At 39.8% G+C, this 25,717-nt stretch overlaps 1 protein-coding gene across 1 annotated transcript in view; it reads left to right on the top strand.

Annotated features, from left to right (window-relative positions):
- UBR1 (ubiquitin protein ligase E3 component n-recognin 1) overlaps positions 1-25,717 on the top strand; it is a 142,820-nt gene that overhangs the window by 9,344 nt on the left and 107,759 nt on the right. Inside the window, exons 3-12 of the mRNA XM_039536388.1 lie at positions 1,868-1,946; positions 8,837-8,947; positions 12,528-12,658; positions 14,112-14,250; positions 18,075-18,137; positions 18,619-18,742; positions 20,026-20,133; positions 21,606-21,694; positions 23,509-23,607; positions 25,498-25,655. Of these exons, the coding sequence (XP_039392322.1) occupies positions 1,868-1,946; positions 8,837-8,947; positions 12,528-12,658; positions 14,112-14,250; positions 18,075-18,137; positions 18,619-18,742; positions 20,026-20,133; positions 21,606-21,694; positions 23,509-23,607; positions 25,498-25,655 (1,101 nt within the window). The remainder of the gene's footprint in view (positions 1-1,867; positions 1,947-8,836; positions 8,948-12,527; positions 12,659-14,111; positions 14,251-18,074; positions 18,138-18,618; positions 18,743-20,025; positions 20,134-21,605; positions 21,695-23,508; positions 23,608-25,497; positions 25,656-25,717) is intronic.

Here is a 25,717-nt window from a genome sequence, read left to right as displayed (position 1 = left end):
GTATGCAGGGTGAGCATCTATTCAATCATTTGTTTTATCCTCTTTGTTTTAATGTGTGGCCCTAGGCCATATTTACTGCACATAATTAAAATCCTGCTCTGAAGAGACGACTATTAATTTCCTCATGGGCTTTTTCTGTGATGGCCATCACTGTAGTATCTGAGTGCTTAACAAATGTTAATTTTGTTTTCACAACACCTTTGTGAGGTAAGGATATGATATGTCCATTCTGTGGATAAGGAGCTGACACACGGAGATATTAAGGTCAAAAGTATCCACTAAGCTTGGGTGCCCAGTTTGAGGCACCATGACCTGACTTTTCAGTGTACTTAGCAATATGAAGCACTTTGTATATTCAAAACATAGCTCCCATTGACTTCAGTAGCATCAGTGAGTGCACAGCATTTCTGCAAATTAGACCCAGGGTCTCAAGTCAAGCACCCAGAAAATGAGGAACACACCATTAATGATCAGCTGTGAAGAGTTTGTTTTAAGTGACTTTCCCAGCAATAGAAACTCCATGGTACTGGCAGAATCTAGTTCTCCAGGGCAGCATTCATTTGCCTGAACCATGAGACCATCTTTTCTCTTGCTGCAATCCCCTGCCTCATTCACTACACACCTCCCAAGTTCTGCATAAATGAGGCAGGGTCCTACAGATGACAGCCTTCTTTTCACAACAACAATTCATTCCCAGAACAGGTCTATCCAGTGCACTGAATGAGGCAGAGGTTCTATGGGAAAAAAATAGTATGAGCTCATGTAATTTAAGACTGTATCATAATGTATACATACTAGGGGGCTGAATTCAGGTTGTACTGGAAACATTAATTTTGGCATTTCCTAACTTGAAAGCTTGACTTTGCAACATTAAAAACTACACTAACAATTACACATATGTTCTTTATTATAAAGGGACCCTTTCCATATTATAAATTGTAACTGTTTTGAAATTTTTTTATGTTTACAGCCTAAGACAGGTGTAACATAGGTTTTGCATCAACATCTTGCATTGTTAAGATGATTACAACTCTATTCAGCAACCACATTATAAACTACCCAAGAGTAGTCTCTAACATAGAATCATAGATTATTAGGGTTGGAAGGGACCTCGAGATCATCTAGTCCAACCCCCTGCTCAAAGCAGGACCAATCCCCAAATCCCCAAATGGCCTCCTCAAGGATTGAACTCACAACCCTGGGTTTAACAGGCCAATGCTCAAACCAACATCTTGTTTTTTAAAATTCCTGTCCATGCTAGGCAAGGGAGCACCTGTACTAGCAACTATTGTTGGAAAATGGTAATCAAACTGGTTTTAATAGAACCCTGCTTAAGGATGTTTGGACAGTAGCGCTGTTAATATGGTTCAAACTTAATGTGGAAGGGTTGGAACATTATCCTATATCAGGGGTCAGCAACCTTTCAGAAGTGGTGTGCCGAGTCTTCATTTATTCACTCTGATTTAAGGTTTCGCATGCCAGGCGTACATTTTAATGTTTTTAGAAGATCTGTCTATAAGTGTATAATATATAACTAAACTATTGTTGTATGTAAAGTAAATAAGGTTTTTAAAATGTTTAAGAAACTTCATTTAAAATTAAATTAAAATGCAGAGCCCCCGGGACTTGTGGCCAGGACCCGGGCAGTGCGAGTGCCACTGAAAATCAGCTTGCGTGCCACCTTCGGCACGTGTGCCATAGGTTGCCTACCTTTGTCCTATATCAATAGCATGGAATAGCTGTGATTTGATGCCTGAAATTGAGTTTGGCACCAGCCATAAAGGTTTAATTATGGCAGCAGTTCTAGTATATGAATATTTCATTATTTTATTTTAGAATGGTATCCAAGTTAATATTTTTGTTGCAGAGACTGTGCAATTGATCCAACTTGTGTACTCTGCATGGACTGCTTCCAGAATAGCATTCACAAGAACCATCGTTACAAGGTATGAAAATCTGTACTGTAAAGTTGTACATGTTGCTGTAGGGAAGTTTTCTTGTGTGGAATAGCAATACACACAGATTATGAGAAACTTCAATTCCTACCCCCTGAAAATTACCAATTTGTTGAAATGAGTGCCGGAGCAAAAAAGAGCATGTCTTTCATAGATCTAATTATTGTTATCCCTTTTGACCAGAGCAGTTAAACAAAAAAGTGTGGTCTAGTAGGTTGCTCTCTTAGGAGGGGAAATTGGTGATAGTCAGATATTTATTTACGTGCAATTTTGTTTATTTACAAAGACTGTACAAAGCCCTCTGTCTCTGAACACAGAAGAAATCAAATAGCAGGAAACTGCTTCTTTTGCTCTCAGAACCCAAGAACACGTTTCTAGACTGCATGTCTGACCCAGAAAACTCTTCCCTGGTTTCTTCCAGGATCAGATGCTGTGCTTTCAGCTGCTCCTTCAGGCTGTCTCTCTGAGGACTTGTCTCCCTATGGGTTAATATGCACTAACATGTTTGTGCGCCAGTTGGTCCATGTAGACACTGCTGGTGCACACTGCAGTGTTCAGTGTCGTACTGCACTATGTTAAAGTGAACTGTGGAACACCAGCAGAGTTTACATGGACCAATTAATGCACAACATGTTAGTGCACTTTAAAAGTCACACACCTGTAAGTGCAGTTTATCCAACCATGTAGACAAGCTCTATGCCTTTCCCAGTTTTTTGTCTGTCCTGTCTTACCTATCTAAAACAATACTCAGCAAAATCCCCTGGGTGGGTTCACACCCTCCTTTTGTTCTAGGTGAGGGTTTATCCTTACAGTTAGGTGTGAACTCACCCTTCAACAAACATATCAGTCTCTATGAGGTTTTGACTCAACCCATAAAAAGATTTCATCCAACTCATAACACTATACTTGCATATTGAAAAACTAGTTTCAGGAAACTTAAGTTGCAAAGGCAAGCATTGAAAAGTAAGGTAATTGCAGAATTAAAATTGCAGGGACAACCTTAATGTGACTCCCTTATGTGTTTGCATTGTGATAGCTTTGTCCAAAATCATATACAGGAGACACCCAAAGGCCAGCCAACTCGGGCTCGCGGGCTCCAACTAGAGCCTGGAAGTCTACACAGCAATGAAACAGCCTCATAGCACACACTCGAGTTGGCTTGCACAGGCCAGCTGCAAGTGTCTAGTCGCTATGTTCATAGGCGACGAGTTATATTCCCTCATGGTGCCTGGGCACCAGCAATATTCAGAGCCCAGGAGCCCAGCTCCACCAATGTTTGGGGACGGGTGTTCCCGGCCCCACCTGCCGCCCGCGCCTCCCCCAAGTGTCCCCCAGCCCCCTCTTGCCTTCCCAGGCCCGGGAGCAGAGAGTCCCTGTCTCTTCTGTGCTGCTCCATGCTGCCTCCCTGCAGCAACTGTTGCCTCAGGGTCCTAGCGCCCCCCATATCGACTTTCAGGGCAGACTGACTCTGAGCCTGCTCTTCCACCTCAGACCCTTTCCTTTTCCAGCGGGACCCCCACCAGCACAGGCAGCCCCCCCGCCTGCAGTCACTGCTCCTGCCCCATGCTGGACAAGGAGGCAGCCCCATCCCTCACCCTCAGTGAGGGGCAACGGCAGGGGAGGGAGGCGCACGGAGCACCGTTTGACACCCATAAAGGGGGAGGTGAGGGAGATTCCTGGACTTGAGAGAGGCCCTAGGAGCACATTTCTACAAACCTGCCACCCCTGGCTGTGTAGACTTACCCATAGTAAGTAAGTGGCAGAGCTATGCTCTCTTGTCCTGAGTCCCAGTCCAATGCTTTAAACAGAAGAGAATGTCATCTCCCTACAACTATCTTACTCTGTCTGTTTTGTGTGCAGAGCAAACCGTACGTGATCACATAGTTAATAACTATATGATAACTAAGGGTATGATTTGGTCATGGCAGTCATGGATTCCATGACTGTACCAGACCTCTGTGACTTCTTCGGCTTCAGCTGTCAGTGACTGGAGCCGGGGCCCTGCGCCCTTGCCCCGTGGCTTCCCTGGACCATGCATGTCCCACCCTCCCTGCCTATGGCCGATGCTACACACCTGTGGCTGGGGTTGGAGCTGAGAGTGTGAGGCCCTGCCCTGCATTGTGGCCAACTCTGGAGCGGGGGCTGTGCTTCCCCCTGCTGTGGCTGTAGCTGCTGTAGCCGGGGCCGTGGCGGCACCCCCTCATAGCGAGGGGGCTTGGCCTGTCATTCCCCGCCCCATGAGACTACAGCTGTCATTCCTCCCACCATACCTAGCCCTGCCACCCGGTTATTTTTAGTAAAGTCATAGACAGGTCATGGTCTCTTGTGAATTTTCATTTATTGCCTATGACCTGTCTGTGACTTTTACTAAAAACAGTGACAAAATCTTAACCTTAATGACCATACACACACGGGCTGAACTAAGGTTGCATAGGCAATAGTAATAATCTTTGTAACTGGTAGATTATTCCAAAGAAATTAACAAACAGGTAGATTGCCTATTAGATATAGAGGCCAGACTTAAATCTCAGAAATGCAGTGCACATGTTGCATGTCTCAATTCCATTACTATGGTTAGGGGTGTGCAGGAGCAGGTTTTTTAGGTTTTATTGTAGAGGTGTCAATTTCCATCTCCACATCTGAGATTTGAATCTGCCTTTTGATTCTGGCAAATCATTACATTAAACATGCAAAATAATAAGTGGGCAAAGGCACTTTTTCCTCTCCTCTTCTTTAGCTCTTAGTTGAAAGAGTAGAAAATACTGGAGCTCTCTAACCTCCTTCTTGATTTGAAATGATGTATAACTTTTGGGGGTGCTTATCTTTTGCACATTCCCAAAAAGCCATATCTCAAACTCTTTCATTTTAATTGGTTTTGCTGTGCTAATCAAGCAACTTTTTAGCAAATCTGAAGAGGATAATCCAATTCATAGGACTGAGACCTTGTTATAACTTACAATTATTGTTAAGATGCATAAGAGATGTTATTTACTAAGGGAACAAGCAATCAGAGTAACAGTGCTGAAATTTCAGTTAAAAAGCTCATGTTTATAGAGCTTGGTACAGTACTATAAATAGTACTTATAAAATGACTTGTTTGCAAGCTGACCATGATAAAGAGGTTTCCAAGCCCATATCTGGTAACAAAATAAACATGTATGCACAGGGACCAATGCAGTCTTTTCACCAGTCAGATCGCTGCTGCAATCTACATACTGTTTTGTCTATTTCTGCATTTGGATTTATTTAGTTTTTTTTAAACTGCTTTGGGCTTGAGGGATGGGGGATGGGTGGAGAAATTAACAAATGTTAAATTTCAAATGTAGGAGATTGCTTTAGACCTGGATCTTCTCTTCCTGACAGCCTTTTTATGGTCTCTGAGTCAAATCCATGTGACCAGTGAGAAATTCCAGCTGTTGCTCCCTTATTTGGGGAAGGATCATTTTAAGTAATTCCTCCGGCTGCTCTCTTCCTGAACTGTCCTCTGCTGTCCCCTTTTCTGCCTGACTTCACTGGTGGTTGTTCCCTTTCAAGAGCCATTGCAACAGATGCTTAGTTTTGTGAATGGAGTGGGAGCATACAGGGATCATGAGCCTTTAAAGCTGATGTATCTCTGCAGCAAAGTTACACTAAAGAGCATCTAAATCACCATATATTCAACTTAATTGTAATCTTTCACAGTTTAAAAATGTAGTAGTTTTTATTGAGCTTCATTACTTTGGCTGTTGAAATTGCATCCACCTCAGAGGCTTTTTCTACCTGCATCAGATGGCCATGACTGCCTTTAAAGAGAAAGTGCTGACTGTGTGTGTACGCATGTATTTAGTGAGTGCATCTTTACAGATAATCGAGTCAAGCATGCTTCTCTAAGTGTCTTATCCTGACAGTAGGGTAGTCAGACAAGGTGGGTGAAATAATATCTTTTATTGAACCAACTTCTGTTGGTGAGAGAAACAAGCTTTCAAGCTACACAGAGCTCTTCTTCTGTAGGGTAACCTGGCAGTTTGGGAATAGGTTCAAAGAGCCTCCTAAATACTAGGGAGTGGTAATGAGGCAGAAGATGTGCTGAGAACAGCCAGATAAAGTACTTCTGTGAAACCCTTGATCTGGTGATTTTAAAGTGCATTACAAGTATTCTTTAAGCCTTACAATATCCCTGTGAACTATGTAAATAAAAATATAAGTAGCTTCCATATATTTTAGCTACATATATATTTAGAGATGGATGAACTGACTCCCATAAAGGATTCATTAAAAGGATAAATAGAATCCAGGAATTCAGTTTCCAGTCTTCTCTTCCCATCCTTTCAGTGATTTAAGATGACTTCTTTAAAGCCAAGTAACAGTAGTTGGAACATGAAGATAGCAGGTAAGTGGTTGTGATGTTTCCCCAGTTTGTAAATATATTCTAAACCTTTAAATTATGCTTTTTAAAAAAAAAAAATTTGAGGGGGCATTTTTAATAGTAAATAACATTTTTTTTTTAAGTATTTTGTTTGATAAGGCCACTTGTTCCTTCTAATAACTATTTTATAAGTACTTTTGTAATTGGGATATCAGGGCAAATTATGTACAGTTACTGGTCTTTCCTGCACTTCATCTTAACTTTATGCTGGACCACTGGCCAGTTCAGACTTTTCAGAAAGCATTGTGCAGAATCAAACTTGGGGCATTGCATTTAAACCCTGAACTTGGTCTTAATATCTCACAAAACTGGTTAGAGAAAATGCTACACAGCTACTTAGTATACAAATATATATAATTGGTTTGCTAGAATAAGTATTTTAAACAGTACTTTGAAATACTTATAAACAAAGCTATTAGACAGCTTTGGTATCTGTAATCTTGTCTATAAAGACTTTCTATAGCAGTCTGTTTTTGCTACTTATGTAAAAAGTACCCCTGGAACAAATATGATTAATAACCTGCATCACAACTGTAAAGGTTTCAGGACATTGGCATTCCTTTTTGATGTGTGTGCATTCGTGCACACACACTGTCTTCCATTCAAAATCTTTTCCAGAGATGAACTTGTGATTAATTGTGGGACCTAAGATTTAATGCTTTTCATTGAGTTCTCAGACACTAAAATGAAAATGACAGTGTCCTATGGCACCTTATGGACTAACAGAAGTATTGGAGCATAAGCTTTCGTGGGTGAATACCCACTTGGTCAGACGTATGCGTCTGACAAAGAAGCTCATGCTCCAATACTTCCGTTAGTCTATAAGGTGCTACAGGACTGTTTGTCACTTTTTACAGATCCAGACTAACACTGCTACCCCTCTGGTAAAATGAAAATGTAGTCAGTACACAGCAAAAACAGTTATGCCTTTCCAGCATATAAAAGAAAACTCTAGTGCATGATATCCTTTCAGCAGCAGTTAAGCCTTATGCTGATGGATGATTCTCTTGCTTCCCTTTCCCTATCTGATAGGAATTCTTGCTTGTAGCTGAAACATTACCTGTTTTGAAATTCCACACACAAATTAATTCATCTCTTGGATTTCTGTAGTGCACACAGTCTGTAGGGTACCATCCTAAGCCACACTTAGTCAAATAAGGAATCACTAACCCAAATCTGTTGAGTTGTGCTCCTTTCTCTCACGTGGATACAGAATCTCAATTTAAAACAATATAGCAGATAACTAAATGTGATTTCTGTAGGCTTTAAGGATAATAAAAGCTCCTATCCCTGTAGGCCCTCACATTGTTTTTATTAAGGGTTTCTGTGGTGTCTTAAGGCTGACATAAACACTTACCTGTAGCCAAAATGTTACAGGCTTTCAGATCTGCCCTGGCAGTAGTCACATTCCTGGCCTATCTTCCATCCTTGAGTCAAGTTTAAGGGGAACTCTGATTAGCTCCTCTAGATATAATATTTCCCTTATCTGCCCACAAGCCCTCAATGGCTCTACCCCAGAGTCGAAGGCATGTTGAAATATGTAGAACTTCCCTTAATGGTCACTTATATACTGGCTTCAAGCAGCTACCGGGAGCTTTCAGAAAATACTGCAGCGTCCCACTCTTCATTCCACCCCCCTGGTAACCTGGGGTTCAATACGTAGTCCTGCTGAAGGCAGTGTGGCTCCATGCAAATGCAGGGTTCTGCCTATGTGGAACAATTTGCAAGTTTAAGACAGGGCCGCCCAGAGAATTCCGGGGGCCCGGGGTCTTCGGCGGCGGGGGGCCCCCGCTCAGGGGCGGCTCTAGACCCCAGCGCGCCGAAGACGTGGGGGGCGGCATTTGGCTCCGGTTGAGCTCCCGCAGGCATGCCTGCGGCAGGTCGACCGGAGCCCGGGACGAGTGACTGCGGCGGGTGCCGTGGTCCCGCGGCTCCGCTTGACCTGCCGCAGTCATGCCTGCGGGAGGTCCAGCCGAGCCGCGGGACGAGCGCCCCCTCTGCAGTCATGCCTGCGGCAGGTCCACTCGTCCCGGGCTCCGCTTGACCTGCCGCAGTCATGCCTGCGGGAGCTCTACCGGAACCGCAGGGGCCCCAGAAAACACTCGTGGGGGCCCCTGCAGGACGCGGGGCCTGGGGCAAATTGCCCCTCTTGCCCCCCCCTCTGGGCGGCCCTGGTTTAAGACACAGCTGTGTTCCTACTCTGCTCTCTGCACATGTGTAGACACATAGATAATTTCAGCAAATCCCATCTTCCACCCCACTGACGTTCTCCCTTTCTTAATTACAAAAAAATAAAATGCTGCAGTATAAAAGCAGATGATTTACACAATGACACTTCTTACAGCATAGCTATTTATCACGGTGTTGGAGGCACATAAAATGTGGATGTATTGGCTTGACAAAATGTACACTCTTCTTGTGTTCTTGATTTTTTTTATGCATATTTGTATGTCTGAAATACCTCTTAATTTTTCAGATGCATACTTCCACTGGAGGAGGGTTTTGTGACTGTGGGGATACAGAGGCATGGAAGGCTGGACCACTTTGTACTAACCATGAACCTGGAGCAGCAAGCAGTACAAAAGCGGTACAAATAATACATAAAGAAACGCAGATCTGAATATTGTCTGTAAATCTTCAAGCTTTGTAACATGCTCCCTACCTGTCTAGAAAAGTTACCATTTGCTCAGCAAAAAAATATATCTTTTCAGGATTGTCCAGGCCTGTGTGCCTAGAATTAGGTTACATGTAGAGAATGCTTCTTTCTAGGATGCCTTTGGGACTTCAATATTCTGCTTGATAGGATAGAAGCAAGGTGGGGAAAGGAATGATGGCAGTATGTTTGTCTGCTTCTGTGATGATAGAAAAAATGCGCTTAGGATCAGGCTGCTGGTTTTTAAAAGGGTAGACTACATTTTGAGTCTGCTGAATGACCTTTTCTAAATGGTAAAGGACAAGTTCAATACACTACATTAAAGAAAAACCCTCTAGACGCATTTTTTAAAATCTTGTTTGTTGCTTGCATTCACAACATAATATAAGGCATGCACATGTAAAATGCGGTATCCTTGAGTTGGGATGAGGGGGGGACCAACCCAAACCCCTCAAAAACCAGAACTTGCAATCAAAAGGTGCTACACAAACTTTCAGACATCTAAGTCTGGGAAATGGAGCCCAGATGCTCCAAACCAAACAGTGGCTAAAGCATTGTTGTTCTGCTCCTCTAGGCTTTCTCAGGGCATTGATTGCTCATTGTTGCCTCCCAGCTCCAAATGCCCTGAAGAACTCCCCGGTGCCTAGTATCCCCTGTCCCAGGCTCCCAAGGGTAGTCTGCTTCCTACCATCAAATGCATGTTGTAAATAGTAACAACATTTTTGAAAAGCTTTAAGATAATTAAATTTGGGTATACATGTCTGTAACTTAAGGGTAAAATCCTTTTCAGGAACATCATAGGGATTAAAAATACCTGACTACTAGCTACCCAAGAAAATCAGTTAGTTTTTAAACTTAAAATCCAAACACAGTTTTTCCATACTTTCAGATATTTGCATTTCTTTAAGTTTTAACCTAAACTTTGTGTTTTGTGACTTTCTAATAGTTCTTCTGGGTGTTTTTTTTTATTTTTGCACTTTAAGTTAATGCTAGACACTCTGTACCTTAATTCCATCTTCATACAGTTTTTGTAACTGAATACGATATAGTATCTTTATTTATTGCCTTTTATCATCAAGCTTTCCAACGTTCTCTACAAACTGATACTTACCCTACAAATTGTTGCAGGGGTGAAATGTAGCAGTTGTTTCATAAACATTATAAAGTTAGCACAGGAAGTGAAGAATATTTTGCACAATTGATTACAGGATTGGATTCACAGGTGTTTTTCTGGCTTATGCAGTTAATTCTTAATTATCCACAAGCTTTATAGTAACAGTTCTCACAATTTCACCAAAAGAAAAGAGAGGAACCAAACTGCCATTGCGGGAGGGAACACATCCTCTGCTTCATTCCCTGTAAGTTTGTAATGGGAAGAGAGGAAAGAGATCCTGTCCATTCTGGGTTTGTTTGGGCTTTTTTAGTCCCTTTTTAGGGACCCAGAGAAACCATTAATTTACTAGGAGCTTTTTGGTATCTATTAAAGAGCACCTCTTTCCATATCTAGCTCTATCTGCATACTTTCCTCACCTGAATGAGGGAGGCTAGAGGAAGATGGGGGTGGGAGGGGGGTGGGAAGTCTTCTCATTAAGGGTTGATTGCCTTTTGTTTGGAATATCCTTGTCTACAGCAGCCTGTTTTTATCCATTTCCCAAAGGTCTGTGCTTGGTACAATTTACCCCTCCAGATGCCAAACTCTAACTGAAATTTAACTCAACACAACAGTGCTTATAGAAAGCGCAATTCACATAGCTTCTGCCTAACACTTATCCTTTCTCCTCCAAATTTAAGAACATAAGTAGCATAGTTGGAGTAGGAAAAAATTTAAACCCAGATATTTAAGACCCCTGGTTCCCAAGATCTGTAAGAACCTGATTTCAAATAGTGTCATGGGTGCAGATGAAGACATTTTTTAAAACCATCTGTAGACATTTTAGATGGCAGCCTTGATTTGGAATTCCTCTTCTAAAGCTCATCAGGACAGGAAAAGTTTCTAGGAACTGTGAAAGCCATTGATCATTTCAGTTCATTACTTGTTTCGTTTCTGTTCCAGGTTTCCCACCACATGAATGCTGTTTTATTTTGATTTTTTTTTAATGCCACCTAGAAACTTATGATCTAAGTGAAACTGAATGCTGCTTTAGGAAGTTTCTAAAGTCATGGTTCTTGACAATTTCAAACTACATCACCAATATGTTATACCCCCTTCTATCAAACCATATACTATTCCATGTGAATGGAACCTGGATTTGAGATCTTGGTTTTGGTAATACTCTTTTCTCCCCATTTTCTTTCCCTTTCTCCCCATACAACATATACATTTTGAGATTTGCAAGAAGTTTAGTGCAACCTTAACATTAATGGAAAATGTGTCCAAATATGCTAACCACCTTGAAAATATGAGCCTCTGTGTCTAGGTCACAAATCTCTGAAGTTTCTCCATTTACATCTCTAAACATGGATACCAATATAAGAAGCCATTCCATGTATTCAAAAGATGTAGTAGTCCCTTATTATTTAGGTCCCCCCTATTCAATCCTTTCTTTTCATAGGGAAGGGTGACAGTGAAATAGATCTATGGCCGAGGGCTGTATCTGTACATTTGGTTACATAGTGATTCATGGAAGGGAGACTTACAGATGTTTTGAGAGAGTATGCAAACAGACTGAAAGGATGAGACATCAGGGATTGCAGTTCAGGCCTGGATTTGTCATCTACGAACATCTTCTTATAAGTCAGAAGCAATGTTACCATCTTGTTACTTTTGTAACCTAAGTTTCCTAACCCATTTAATGAAGCTTTTCACAGCCTGTGCTTAGATAAGAGAGGTTTACATGTTTTTCTGTATCTTATTTTCTTAACTAGTATCTTTTAAAAATGCACCTATATCGTGTTTGATTTGGTGGATAAAACTGCTGTTGGACTATTTCTGAGAAATCTTGCGGGAAGCGTTAGCAAGGAATTGCAAAGTGGTGCGTTTCACTTTCCCCAATGTCACAAAGAGGCTTCAGTGGGGCTTGGTCTTGTACAAAAGATTGTATCTTTCTGGTAGTGCAGTTCTCGTTCATTCTCCTCAGCTTCATTAGTCTTGCTCCCTGTAGTGTAAAGTGACTTTACCAGACTGTATTGTAGGGCAATATATTTACCATTATTCCTGAGATCATTATACCTTCTAATGAGACAAACACACACAACTGTAATATGATTTTAGCTCTGCATTTCATATAATCAACCTCAGTACTTCTGGCACCTTAGAGGCTAACAAATTTATTTGTGCATACGCTTTCATGGGCTAGCCCATGCACAAATAAATTTTTTAGTCTCTAAGATGCCACAAGGACTCCTCATTCGTTTTTGCTAATACAGACTAACTCGGCTGCCACTCTGAAGTACTTCTGTTGTTTCTTTAAATTATATGGCAAGGATACAATAATCAGCTGTTATATTACCAAATCTTTTTTCCATTTTTGTATTTCTATATTCCATATTGATATCTTGTCCTATCTTCTGATAGAATTCTGAATGTCAGTTAAATGAAGAGCTAATGGCACAAGCAAAGAAGATGTTCCCGTCGATATTAAAATACATTGTAGATATGACTATTTGGGAAGAAGAGAAGGAGTTGTCTCCTGTGCTCATGACCAGGTGGGAGATATTGCCAATGATTTCTAAGTGTGAGAATTTCCATCCAGGTTTATTGCTACCGTATATAAACTTGCTAATGCCCAGATCTCTTTAAATAGAACTATAACATTCCTGGACTATAATCTCTGTAAAGGTACAATGCTTCAGGGAACGTTTTGCATATGTTAGTGTCCAATTAACCACAATAGAAATTGTGCAAAAATCCTCCTCTTCCAAGATGGAAAGAGGCCATTCATTTGATTGGTGACAAGAGCAGAATGGGATCCTAAAGTGCAAGGAGCAGAGGAGAAACAGCTACAGAATTAGCAGATGACATAAATATCTTGTTGTACTTGGGCTGGCTTAGTGTCCGAAGTAGACAGCTTGGGTGAGGTAGGGTGGGGCAGGGCTTTTTTGCCTGGTTTTCCTTACGTGGTGCTAAAACACTTGAGTCTTATCCATATACTAATACTAGCACTTACACTGGTGTCAGCAGCACAGTGTAGTTGCACAGTTTCTGGAAGCACTTACAAAACTTCCTAGGCCTATAGGAGAATGACAGTTTACCGTGTCCTTTAAATCTGTTCACAGTTCTCAAAACTTCACTGGACTGACCTCCAGTTTGAGCTAGGTGTGACAGTGAAGACCCAATTACTAAATTTCTAGGTGACATTAATTAGAAGGTCAATATTTTTATGCTATCAACTGCAAGGAAAACTAGCATGTAAAAACTTTCATTTGGGATGGAAGTGTAGTTCACAGATATTTTAGTCTCAAATTTCCAACAAAACATGTTACTACTTTGTATCACCAAGAAGATGGTGATGCCCCTCTTGTAATAAGTGGCTAGTGCATAGTTTCCATGCTTTGTTCTTGTCTCAGTGAGGGGTGGAACTGCTTGCCTTTTTTTTTTTTCCAGACTCTGAAGATGATTAACTCATTTTTCCTCTACAATTTATTTGGTTATATTTGAGGGGTAGCCGTGTTAGTCTGGATCTGTAAAAGCTACAAAGAGTCCTGTGGCACCTTGTAGACTAACAGAAGCATTGGAGCATAAGCTTTCGTGGGTGAATACCCACTTCGTCAATTGCAGTGTCTAAGTGGGTATTCACCCACAAAAGCTTATGCTCCAATACTTCTGTTAGTCTGTAAGGTGCCACAGGACTCTTTGTCGCTTGGTTATATTTGTGACTTTCTCCCAGGAGTTTGCAAGTGATTTGGAGGATTCTCTGCAGCTTGAGGTCTTCAAACCGCAATTTGGGGACTTCGATAACTCAGACATAGGCTAGGGGTTTGTTATAGAAGTGGATGGGTGGGATTCTGTGGCCTGCATTGTGCAGGAGGTCAGACTAGATGATCATAATGGTCCCTTCTGACCTTAAAGTCTATGAGTCTATGTTGTCTACATCTGGATAGGAGATTTTTTTCATTTTCTCTTTGCTCAACTAATTAAATATTGGCTTCTCCCCATTAGAGAGAAGACAGACCACTACTACTGTGTTCTTTTCAATGATGAACATCATTCTTATGACCATGTCATCTACAGTCTACAGAGAGCGCTTGGTTGTGAGCTCGGGGAAGCCCAGTTGCACACTACTGCAATAGATAAAGAGGTCAGTGCACTCTGTGTGAAATAGAAATTCTCTTTTTAAGGATTATACGCCGCTTCTGTATATTCTTTCTCTCATTCTCTGATCATAGTAACTGTTGCTGTGATGTTGGAGCATGGAAAGAGACAATGACAGATAATGCAACCTAATCGTTAATTGGTAGTTGCATGGAATATGAATACTGTTAAAGAAGGTGATCAGGTTTTCGTATTATGCTTATTTGTTGTTCAAGAAACAAACCAGGGCCCAGAGGAGGGGAGAAGCCACTGATTTCTTACCTGAGGTTGATCCACTTTCATCTGTTGTCTAACACAGCCAACTTTCTCTAAATTTGTTATAAAGGTTAGTTTTATCTTATCTGATTTGCACTTCTTGGATGAGGAAAGGACACATTTCAGACATACCACTAAAATAAAAATATATTGGTTTGCATATTCAATAGTATTTGGTCAAAATAGTAGGTTACATTGCGCGAACAGTTATTTTTCTGTCCTGTGGCACCTTATAGACTAACAGATGCATCTGACAAAGTGGTATTCACCCACGAAAGCTCATGCTCCAATACAGCTGTTAGTCTATAAGGTGCCACAGGACTCTTTGCTGCTTTTACAGATCCATACTAACATGGCTACCCTTCTGATACTTATTTTTCTGGTTCAGTTTCTGTCCTCTAATAATCTTTAAAGTTGTGATGCAAGTTATTAAAAACAGGGAAGTTCCATGGTGAAGCTGATGCTGACACTTCCACTTCTAGTTTCTCAGAACAACATTAAACATCCCTAATTATCTGCCCAAAAACTACTTGGGGTGTCCTTCTGTACTCATCACAAAATCATGAAGTGTGCACGTACATACACGTAGGCAAAGATTTTATACACACACATACCCCCTTATTAAAATTGGAAGAATTTTTAAAAACTTGCTTTTGACCATTAGTGCTGTTTACTTTCAATATTTGTCTTTGTTTGGACTATGAAAAAATTAGTTTATTTTTGTCTAGTTTCACTTTCAGCTTCTCATGTGCCCGCACAATGCGACGTTGCTTGGGCTGCATACACTACAGAAGACGGTCTTCCAAAAATGGCTCCATAGTAACTTTAAAAAAGGGTGTTTTTTTTTTTAAAGGGTATATACATGGTTATTTTTAATAATAAAACCTAACATTTAGATCTAACTTGACTTGAGTGTGCTTTTATAGTGCAGTGGAAATTGTGGTGTTTATTACACAAAATGTACCAGGGAGTACTACTTTGCTGTAATGGCAGTATGTTTACAGCAAGTTATTGCTTTCTCTTCATCTCCTCTCAAATTCTGCCATGTTGTAACTTCTTTTCTTTGGGATTTGGGACCAGACAGTTCTTGTCAGCGTTGTTTCAGACTCCATTAAGAGTGATGCTGCATGTTGCTCTGAACATGCTATCTGATCCTCAGAACTAAGAAATCACTTGATAGGCAAAGGGTCTGGGTTGGAAGAAAAGAGTTCAGGACGAGTGTACTTTCTGCTAGGATGAAAACTGACACTGCTTCTGGATGGGAGTATTTTGCAGAAGTTCAGTTCTTCTATTTTGTTGCACCCATTTGTTCCTCTTATGTGATGATGCGAATGCATTGTTTTTAACTTCCCGTTTTAATTTAATTTGAATTGGTAAGGTTGTCCAGAGACTGTTTGTTTGTACCAAGTGGATTACTATCTCAGAATTCCTAGAGCACTATACTAAATGGACGCTAGGCACCACAAAGGGTCTGATTTTTTTGGCCCAAGTTTATGCAATTTTAATATTCTTTTACTGAGAAGTTATAAGGTAATAAAGCAGTGAAAAAGCTGACACTTGAATCATGTATTCTTGTATTAAACCCTAACAAAAGCCTCAATTTTAGTTACTATCAGTTGAATCCTGAGATGTTTTAATTGGTTTTATTACCCTTTTTCCTACATCATGAGCTAACAGACCTTTCTAACTATATGAATGTTATTTTGTTATCTTCAAGAGGAATATATGGTTGTAAGGGCGGAAATAAACAAATGCCTCTTAGTGTCCCCACACATGCCAGACTGTTCCTTCTCCTGCTCTCTTCATTTAAATTTCTGTTTTTAACACTTTGAGTAAGCCTGCATTAAACTAAAACACTAAAATCAGAAATGAGATGTGACACACCAAAGGGTCTCAAAATATAATTAATATCAAAATAGAAGTTTGAATTCATCTCCTAGTGTCACAGAAATCACACATCCTGTCCTGAGGTGACATGTTCCCAGTCAATATGGTGTTAATTGAAATCCCCTTTATTATTGGGTTTTCTGTTTTTGGAGTGTCTCTCACGTCTAACTCAACTTTTCTAAACTTTTCGCCTTGTGTAAAATTGAGGCCGACACCTTACACAATACTTGCTTAGACTCTGTTACTATCTTTCATCATTTCCAAGATTTCGCCTATTAATTCAACCAAAAAAGAGAGAACCCTACCTGTTCCTAACTTGGGTGATTTATATCCCAGCTTGAGTATGTGGTATTACAACCATTTCCAGCTTGACAGCTGTGTCCGAACATTGATTAATGGTGAGCTGTAATTGTCACATGACCTTGAATTCATTTAGTTAAATCCTTTGTTTAGTCCTAGAATTCTGATTTCTTAAGATAGTTGAAAAGAATTTAGTTTTACTAGTCTTGTTTAAGTTGTTGTTCTCAAGAACACTATCATATTTATTTTTGCCAGTTTTATTATTTTTCTTTAGTCTAAGAGATTTTTTTAGGTAGTTTTGTAACCTAATTTACTTTACTTGAATTTGCCGTGGTTACTTTACACTTCATGAGTTTACTGAAATGTTAATGATGCTTAATCATTAGTCTCTCTCAGTAGGAGACTAAGGGTATGTCTTCACTGCCAATGTTAAAGCGCTGCCATGTTAACGTGGCTGTGTAGTTGTGGCACCGGCACTGGGAGAGAGCTCTCCCAGCACTGTTTTTAAAAAAAAACAAAAAACAAAAAAAAAAACCCACCCCCAGTAGGGGAGTAGCTACCAGCACTGGTGCACTGTCTATACTACCACTTTACAGCGCTAAAACTTGCATCACTCAGGGGTGTGTGTTGTTTTTTTTCCACACCCCTGAGCGAGAAAGTTTCAGTGCTGTAAAGTGACAATGTAGACAAGGCCTTAGGGTTTATCTACAGGAACAATTAGATCATGGCAAGCCAGGGTGTGAATCTGCCCTGCAGTAGCTAGCCATGGCCTGTGTTAATGCTGCTCAAAGCATTCTAACAAACTATTAACAGAGATCAACAGAGTGTACATGGTCGGTTAGACCTCATTCACAGTAGTGCCAGCATAGATTCACACACCAGCTTGCCATGGTTTAGTTCATGTAGAGAAGTTCAAATACCCATTGATATATTTAGTGCCTTGAGGTAGATGACTGAATAGCATGGTTGTTGATTCTCAGAGCGTTGAGTTTTATTCTTCTTTGATAGAAGTTTGCCAATATTTAAACAATGTTGTGATTTTTCTCTTACATTTTAGAATTACATAAGTAATTACAAGTTGATTTAAGTATTAATACTTTAACCTAAGAGAGTCTCTTGAATAGTCTGAACTAATTTCATTAGAAGTGATTAATTATTCTATCTATTTAATTGTTGTGTTTCTCCCTCTTATCAACTTTGATTGAATTGTTTTTGTTTAGTAATTTCTAGATAAAATTAATTGGCCTTCAGATACCTGTTTCCTCACCATACCTGCCTGGTGCTGTCTGCTTATTTTGAATAATGTCACCTAGCAGGGACATTGTTGTTTTTTTCAATATTTTATTAATTCATCTCTCATTTAAACAGGGTCGTAGGGCTGTAAAAGAGGGACCTTATGTATCCTGTCAGGAAGCAAAGGAAGAAATCAAGGTAACTTCCTGAAATCTTTATTCCTCACTTAAAAAAAATACAAAGAACACCAAATTTTGTATTGACTTATTTTTGTTATTTGCAGTGATGTTGTAGCCTGTTGGTCCCAGGATATTAGAGAGGCTCTGTGTAAACTCAAAAGCTTGTCTCTTTCACCAACAGAATTTGGTCCGATAAAAGATATTACCTCGCTCAATTTGTCTGTCTATATTTTTGTTATAGAATCTTTATAACTTAATATATGCAGATTTTTTTTAATAATCTTCCTTTAAACCCCTTGAGATACACTTTATCCCACCATCTTTGGTCAAGTTAGATACACGTGTTCAACACTGTCCTAAATCAGGAGTCAGCTGGTTTAGGTGACTGCAGCAAAAATTTGCTTAAGTGAGAAAAGGGTTTGTGAATGGGTTAAGAAGGTTAGAACTTGTGGGCCTTATCTTGTTCAAACTTTATTTTCTTGTTTTTACCTGATTTGAAGAGGCACTCTGAGAATGTCTCCCAACGACCACTTCATGTGGAGGTTCTGCATGCTGATGTTATGGCTCATCAGAAATTTGCCTTGCGCCTTGGTTCCTGGTTGAACAAACTTATGAGCTATTCAAGTAAGCATATAATTAATTTTGTTCCAGTAATGGTCTGCCAAAACTTTAGCAAGAGGTACCCTCAAAAAATATCTCTTAGATAGCAATGCATGATATTCCTTTGTTTAAAATACTCCCATTTTCTCCCCTTAAAACAAATAATCTCTGTCTCTTCTCCCTTGCAATAATATATCTATCTTTTCATCATTTCACTCCTCAAACTGTTACAGTGTGCCCCCTCTCCTCCACGCCTCCAGCGTCTCATGGAGACTCTTTAGGTGGCTTTCCTGTCTGTGTGCTGATTCTCTGAGGAACATTCCAAACCTAACTGACTAATTTTACATAAAAAGTGTGTGTGTGTGTGTGTGTGTAGAAGAGATCTTTGAAGTGTCTTGCTGCAGAAGTAGAAAGCAGGTGCTTGCTCCTTTCAGTGTTTCTTTTCAAGATTCTTCAGAATGAAAATGGTTAGATTGTTTTTTGAAAACTCAGATTCCCCTCCTTGAGGCCCAAAGGCTGGCTATGTTAACAAGAGACTCTTACAAGTCCACTCCAGGCTCGTTATTTTTCCAAATTTAGGATGTTGCTTAGAAAATAAAACAACAAATCCATTCGTAGGCCCCTTTCTCTTCTCAGAGAAGTAGATGCTAGGTTTAGTCCTTATTAAATTCAATCAAATCACCAAAGTTTTTGCTTCATGATTGCGAAATTGCACTGCACATAAGAAACCTCTAATGTAAGGGCTCATTTCCTAATTAAATAACCCCAATTCTTCTCTTTCACCAATGCTTTTGTCTTTAGAAAAAAGTCTATAATGCATTCATCCCACTTCTGCAAATAATTTGTTTATCAATAGCTTTAAAGAAATATAAAATGACATTTTGGTATCTTACACAAAGCCTATGTAATCCAACTTTGTATGAGTACCCTGTGTAGAGGCTGGACGAGATTAAGTCACATCCCAACCTGGCCTGCCCACCTGTGTTTAGATCTGGTGTAGAATTTTCTGTGCAAGGCTGTCTTGACCCCTTCCTAGTGAAATGTCAGTCCTCCACAACCTCCTGAATTTCTCTCATAAGTAGGTAACTCTACTCTGTGGAAATTAGGGAAGTTATTCTGCAGAGCAACAAGTTATGATGAGATCACACTTGTGTAGAAATATTAAGATTAATTGGTGATCTGTGATTTTTGTTTTTAAGATCAGAAGTAACTTCTGTATAAAAGTAGTTAAACAGACTTGTATTTTGTTGGGTGGACCCCTTGATTATACAATGGCATTACACATACTAATGTATTTCTCTCTCTAGGTGACTTCCGCCAGATCTTCTGTCAAATATGCCTCAAAGAGGAAGCTGACTCTGAAAAGCCCTGCCTCATAAGCATGTTGATGCTTTGGGATGCAAAACTTCATAAAGGTGGGTGGATGTATGTAAGTTGCTCTGAACTGAAGTGGCAATCCACTTTAATATATTTGTTAACTAATCTAAATAAATAATTGCCCTGAAATGAAAGCCATGGTAGTATAAGTTAAGTCTTTAATGTAGTTCTTAATTCTGTGGCAGCTGAAGTTTAAGAATATGATTGATCTTTTTGATACGTATCCTTTCCTTTCAAATTTACATATTGTGGAGGATCTACTCTGAGAATATAACTTGACTCTGAAAACCTGCTCTCAGTTTTCAAATGTAAAATGTTACAAAATAGAAGGTCTGATAACATTTCAACTGCAGTGACATAAGTATAATTGTTTATATACGTATCTATAACGACTAAGTAAAGGACAAAGGGAAGATGCACCTTCATTATTGAGAGTGGTAGAATATTCCATACAAAATAACCAGAGTAGAAAGTGTCTGAGGAGAAAATGGTATGCATGATGGCATAAAGGATTTAAGAGCCCAGAAACTGTTCACAAATGGAGAAGCAAACCCTGCAGAACTAGAACATTCCTCCTGTTTCCAAACTGATTAAACCCACAAAATGTCAAAGAGGATGTGTTAAATTTTCTTAGCTTCCTTGTTTAAGGGTAACACGCATGACTTGGATGATTTAAAGAAATCTGGTTTTAGGGCTTGTCTGTATACGAAACTTATGTAGTTACACCTCTACCTGGATATAATGCAACCCAATATAACACGAATTTGGATATAACACGGTAAAGCAGTGCTCCGGGGAGCGGGGGGGAGGGAAGGGGGTGTCTGTGCACTCCGATGGATCAAAGCAAGTTCGATTATAACGCGATTTCACCTATAATGTGATAAGATTTTTTTTTTGCCTCCCGAGGACAGTGTTCTATCGGGGTAGAGGTGTTTATTGGTTGTAATCCTGTCATGTGGATGCAGCTACACAGGTATATCGGTGCTCATAGCATGTTAGCTTATTCGTTTCTAAATTCTTTATAGTGTAATTGGTACAAAAACTGAATATAAACTGGTCCTTGAAAGCCAAGGAGCGAAGGTCTAAGAAAGCTAAAAGGAAGTTGAGCTCACTGGGTCCCAAGTGGGTTTCGGGGAAACAGAGCCATGTTGGACAAATGGATTCCTATATCTACCAGAATTCTGAAGCAGTTCCCTAATGAATGTTGTTAAAATGAATAACAGGCCACTTGCCAGTGGGTTGAGTGTGTGTGTGTGTGTATATGTGTGTGTGTATATGTCTGTATAATATATATATTACACACACACACACACACACACACACACACACACACACACACACACACACACACACACACACACACACACACACACACACACCCCTACACCTGTCTTAATACTTCTAATGACATGGAGTTTCCTTCTCTTTCCACCTGCTCTTTTCCTGCACAAAACCAAAAAAATAGTGTTTTAGTGGAGTAAGAGTAAAACAAATTTTATTATCTTCACAGGGGCAAGGAAGATCCTTCATGAACTTATCTTCAGCAGTTTTTTCATGGAAATGGAGTACAAAAAACTTTTTGCTATTGAATTTGTGAAGGTAACTAGATGTTCATCCGACGAAGTGGGTATTCACTCACGAAAGCTCATGCTCCGAAATATCTGTTAGTCTATAAGGTGCAACAGGACTCTTTGCTGCTTTTACAGATCCAGACTAACACGGCTACCCCTCTGATAGATGTTCATATTTTCTTACATATTGTGGTTATAAATTTTAAACAAGTAATGTCACCAGCAAAAAAAATGGAGAGTAAAAATTATGGATGAAATCTTAAACTGATTTTCATTTCCTCACTCTTCTTGTTTGTGCTTCCATGCCCATGGAATTTTAACATAATTAATAATATATTTTAACTTTTTTAAAAAATATATCGAGGAAGATATTTATGAGAAAGTGGAATGCTTACTCAGAGAACACATGGTATGTTTATGCCCTCTTTAATTGTAGATTGACTTGATAACCCCATAAAACCATCGGTTTATGGTCTTTTATAAATATTTTGCATGTTCACTGGCCTAATTTCAGAAAGGTTCCCCGCCCCCACATCAGTACTGATACCCGTTTTAAGATAACTTGCAGTTTGTACAGAAATGCAATGTAGATGCTGTCCATCTGGAATTCAGGATTCTAAATAATCCTTGACAAAACCTTATTGAGATACAATGTGATAATGAATACGTTACACATGTATCAGTAAAGTTCTGTAGATACTGGCTCCAAAACAGTTCTTCATGGTCAACCCTTGAAAGAAGTTGCTGAAGTGTCTGAGAAGCAATACTGTATCCATTTAAGGATACAAATTAGTATACAACAAAAAACAAAACATATAAAAAAACTTGTATTCTGTATTCACTAGTTGAGATGAGTGCTAGGCAATTTGGCCTAGAGAACCAGCAATCTTTCTCTAATCTAAAATGGGGTGCAAGTTCAGCCATAACCTAATGGAATGGATGGTAAAAGCCATAGACTGGCCATTCTGGTGTTAATTTTAGAACTACTGAGAATTGTCTTGATTGTAAACTTATGAACTTTCAACATGGAGCGCACTAGCAACCCTCGTAGCTCAGCCAAAAAAGTGAGAGTTCAGGGTCCTTGCTTCAGTCCCACTTCAGATGCATAGATGTACATGCTAATGTGCAACAGTGATGATCACGGTATATATTGCTTTACTACATGCTGCTAGGTTTCTGCTACCATTGAAGTAGTGGATAAACTGGAAACTTTTTTTTTTTTTTTTTTTTTTAAAGATAATGCAATATTTGAGAAATGGACATGAAGTCAGGGCTAACAGAACATTTTTTTCTGTTATGAGAGACAATTCACTTATACTACTAGTCAAAAATGTGAGTGACACTCAATGTTCCTCTTTGGAATGGACATGAAAGGGAAAGAATTATGCTGAATCTATAGTGCTTTTGGTGGCAGGTCTTCAACAGAACAGTCCATATTCTGTTCTGTGGAGGGGATAAAGACTTGTTTTCTGATTCTTGTAATTTCAAGAGCCAAGAGACTGACTTCTTGAGGGTGGGGGGGTGTATTTTATTTCCCTTATTTGGAGAAGGATGGCAGTGTGGGAAATAAAGGAATTAGGTTCCATCCAGCAAAGCACTTAAGCATGTACTTAACTTCAAGAAGAATCAGTGGTACTACTCTTGTATAAAGTTACCACATTAAGTGCTCTGCTAGATATGGGGCTTTGTGCAGTTCATGTGTGTTGATCTGGAGCTGTTGGGGAACGATAAAGACATCTATTTTAACTGTAGTGTTTCTTCCAAGTGAAAATTAAATTAAATGTTTTTGTTTTGATTTAACTTTAGCTGTTAATCATTTTCCCAATGTTCTCCTTCTCACAGTATTACAAGCCATTGCAAAAAGAATACATCAGTGATGACCATGATAGAAGTTTCTCAGTGACTGCTCTCTCAGTTCAGATGTTCACTGTACCCACTTTGGTATGTATAGCCAGCACCTCAGTAAATCTATCATGATTGTGGAGTGGATTATCATGATACCATACCTGTAGACTGATGCTCTAATTAGTAGGCAGTTTCCATGCAATTGTAACCAAAGCAAAAAAGGGTATTTAGAGTTCTGCTAAGATAAAAGGGTAAATAGTTGTTTTGCCTGAAATTTATATGAAAATTCATCACAGAAATGAGAAGGGATGCAAGTAAATGGAGTTCTTCACACAGTCATTCTATAAATCAGCTAAATTTCTGTTAGTCTGCAGCTCAAGATTACCTTTTCATGTAAATAGCAAGATTACCTTTTCCGTGCAGAGGGAAAAAGTGTGTGGGTGTAGATGTAGAAGCCCTAAAAGACAGGAGGAGAGAGGGGGTATCTGTGTGTGTTTCAAAGGTAGAGGTCCTGCTTGGTTTTTACATTAGAAATTCAGATCTCTTCTGCCTTGTCTTTCAAGGAAGTCTTAATAGATGACTGGGGAGCTAGTAGTTTGTCACTGCAACTATTAAGGAAGTAAAGCATGATCAATTGAAATGAATGACTTTTGTTCAGCTTCAGAGGGGTAGCCGTGTTAGTCTGGTTCTGTAGAAGCAGCAAAGAATCCTGTGGCACCTTATAGACTAACAGACGTTTTGCAGCATGAGCTTTCGTGGGTGAATACCCACTTCTTTGGATGCAAGTAGTGGAAATTCCCAGGGGCAGGTTTATATAGGCAAGCAAGAAGCAAGCTAGAGATAACGAGGTTAGTTCAATCAGGGAGGATGAGGCCCTGTTCTAGCAGTTGAGTGAAAACCAAGGGAGGAGAAACTGGTTCTGTAGTTGGCAAGCCATTTTGTTCAGTTTGTTAACAAATGTTTTGGACACCTGTGTAACTTGGACTCTTGCCAAATACTTAGAGATTCTCTAGGTGAAAAAAGTTGACACTGCTCCCTCTTCAACAAAAGAATGACAGAGATCCCACTCCAGTTTTCTGTTCTTCTAGCGCAAAAAAAAAAGACATGATTTGATGTTTGTAACATTTTTAAAGTAAAAATAATGAGGCGCTGTGTGTGTGTTAGTTAAACCTTTATGCCAGTTTATACATCAGAGCGAAACAAAGGACACAAACACATTTTCTTTCCTTTACGGTTTTGCCTTTCAAGTCAGGCACTGAATGAAAATACCAGCATACAGAAAATGAGCCAAATTCAACAGAGCTGGCATAGGGAGGGATTACACCTGTGCAGATTGGGGAATTCACCCTGGCATAGGGCACTCAGTGTTGTGGTTACACCTTTTCCTCAAGGTTTTCATGAGCTTTAACTCACACCAGCTCTAACTTACCTTCAGGAGATTCATTGGTAGGAGCCACTGAACTGGCACACATCCCTCCTCTCTGGCCACGCTCGCTGCTAGCCACAGCCATCCATTTTTCAGGTGATGGGATTATTAGAGCCCTACTGCCTGGCATTACTGCTATTACAGTGGCATAAAGCAGCCTGTCTTGTCCCTTGGCAAACTTTCTACCACAGGAGACTTGTACTGGGTGACTCTGTCCCCAGATAGAAGGGAATCTCACTTCTCTGAAGAGAATGGTATGGAAGTTGATCAAAGGCTTAAGATACTTTTTTTCACTTAGTGTCTCATAATTCAGGTCCTGGCATTGCGTACTGTACTAGGGGGTCAAAACTGCAATATGGCACTATAGGTTTTTAGACACCATCCTCTTTACTACATGTGTTGCTCAGCTGACACACAGCACTAGAGAATGTTTGGCAAACTATAAGCTGCTTTGCCACAAGTGTCAAACATCCAAATGATGAATTAATAGGAGTAGAGAGAGTCTGCCTATTCTTGCAGCCAGGCAGATTCCTATTGTTGAAACACCATTTCCCACACAGGCACGCCATCTTATTGAAGAGCAAAATGTAATTACCGTCATCACAGAGACACTACTAGAAGTGCTGCCAGAGTACCTGGACAAGAATGACAAGTTCAACTTCCAGGGTTACAGCCAGGAAAAACTGGGTCGGGTGTATGCAGTCATATGTGACCTCAAGTAAGTGTACATTTGAGCAGGGAGTATGGAAAATCTTCCACAAACAGATTTCCTTGTTGTCA

Source organism: Mauremys reevesii, linkage group 4 (genome assembly GCF_016161935.1).
Source record: "Mauremys reevesii isolate NIE-2019 linkage group 4, ASM1616193v1, whole genome shotgun sequence".
NCBI classification, from domain to species: domain Eukaryota; kingdom Metazoa; phylum Chordata; order Testudines; family Geoemydidae; genus Mauremys; species Mauremys reevesii.
Note: the sequence above shows the minus strand (reverse complement) of the source record. Positions and strands in the feature narration are given on the sequence as shown.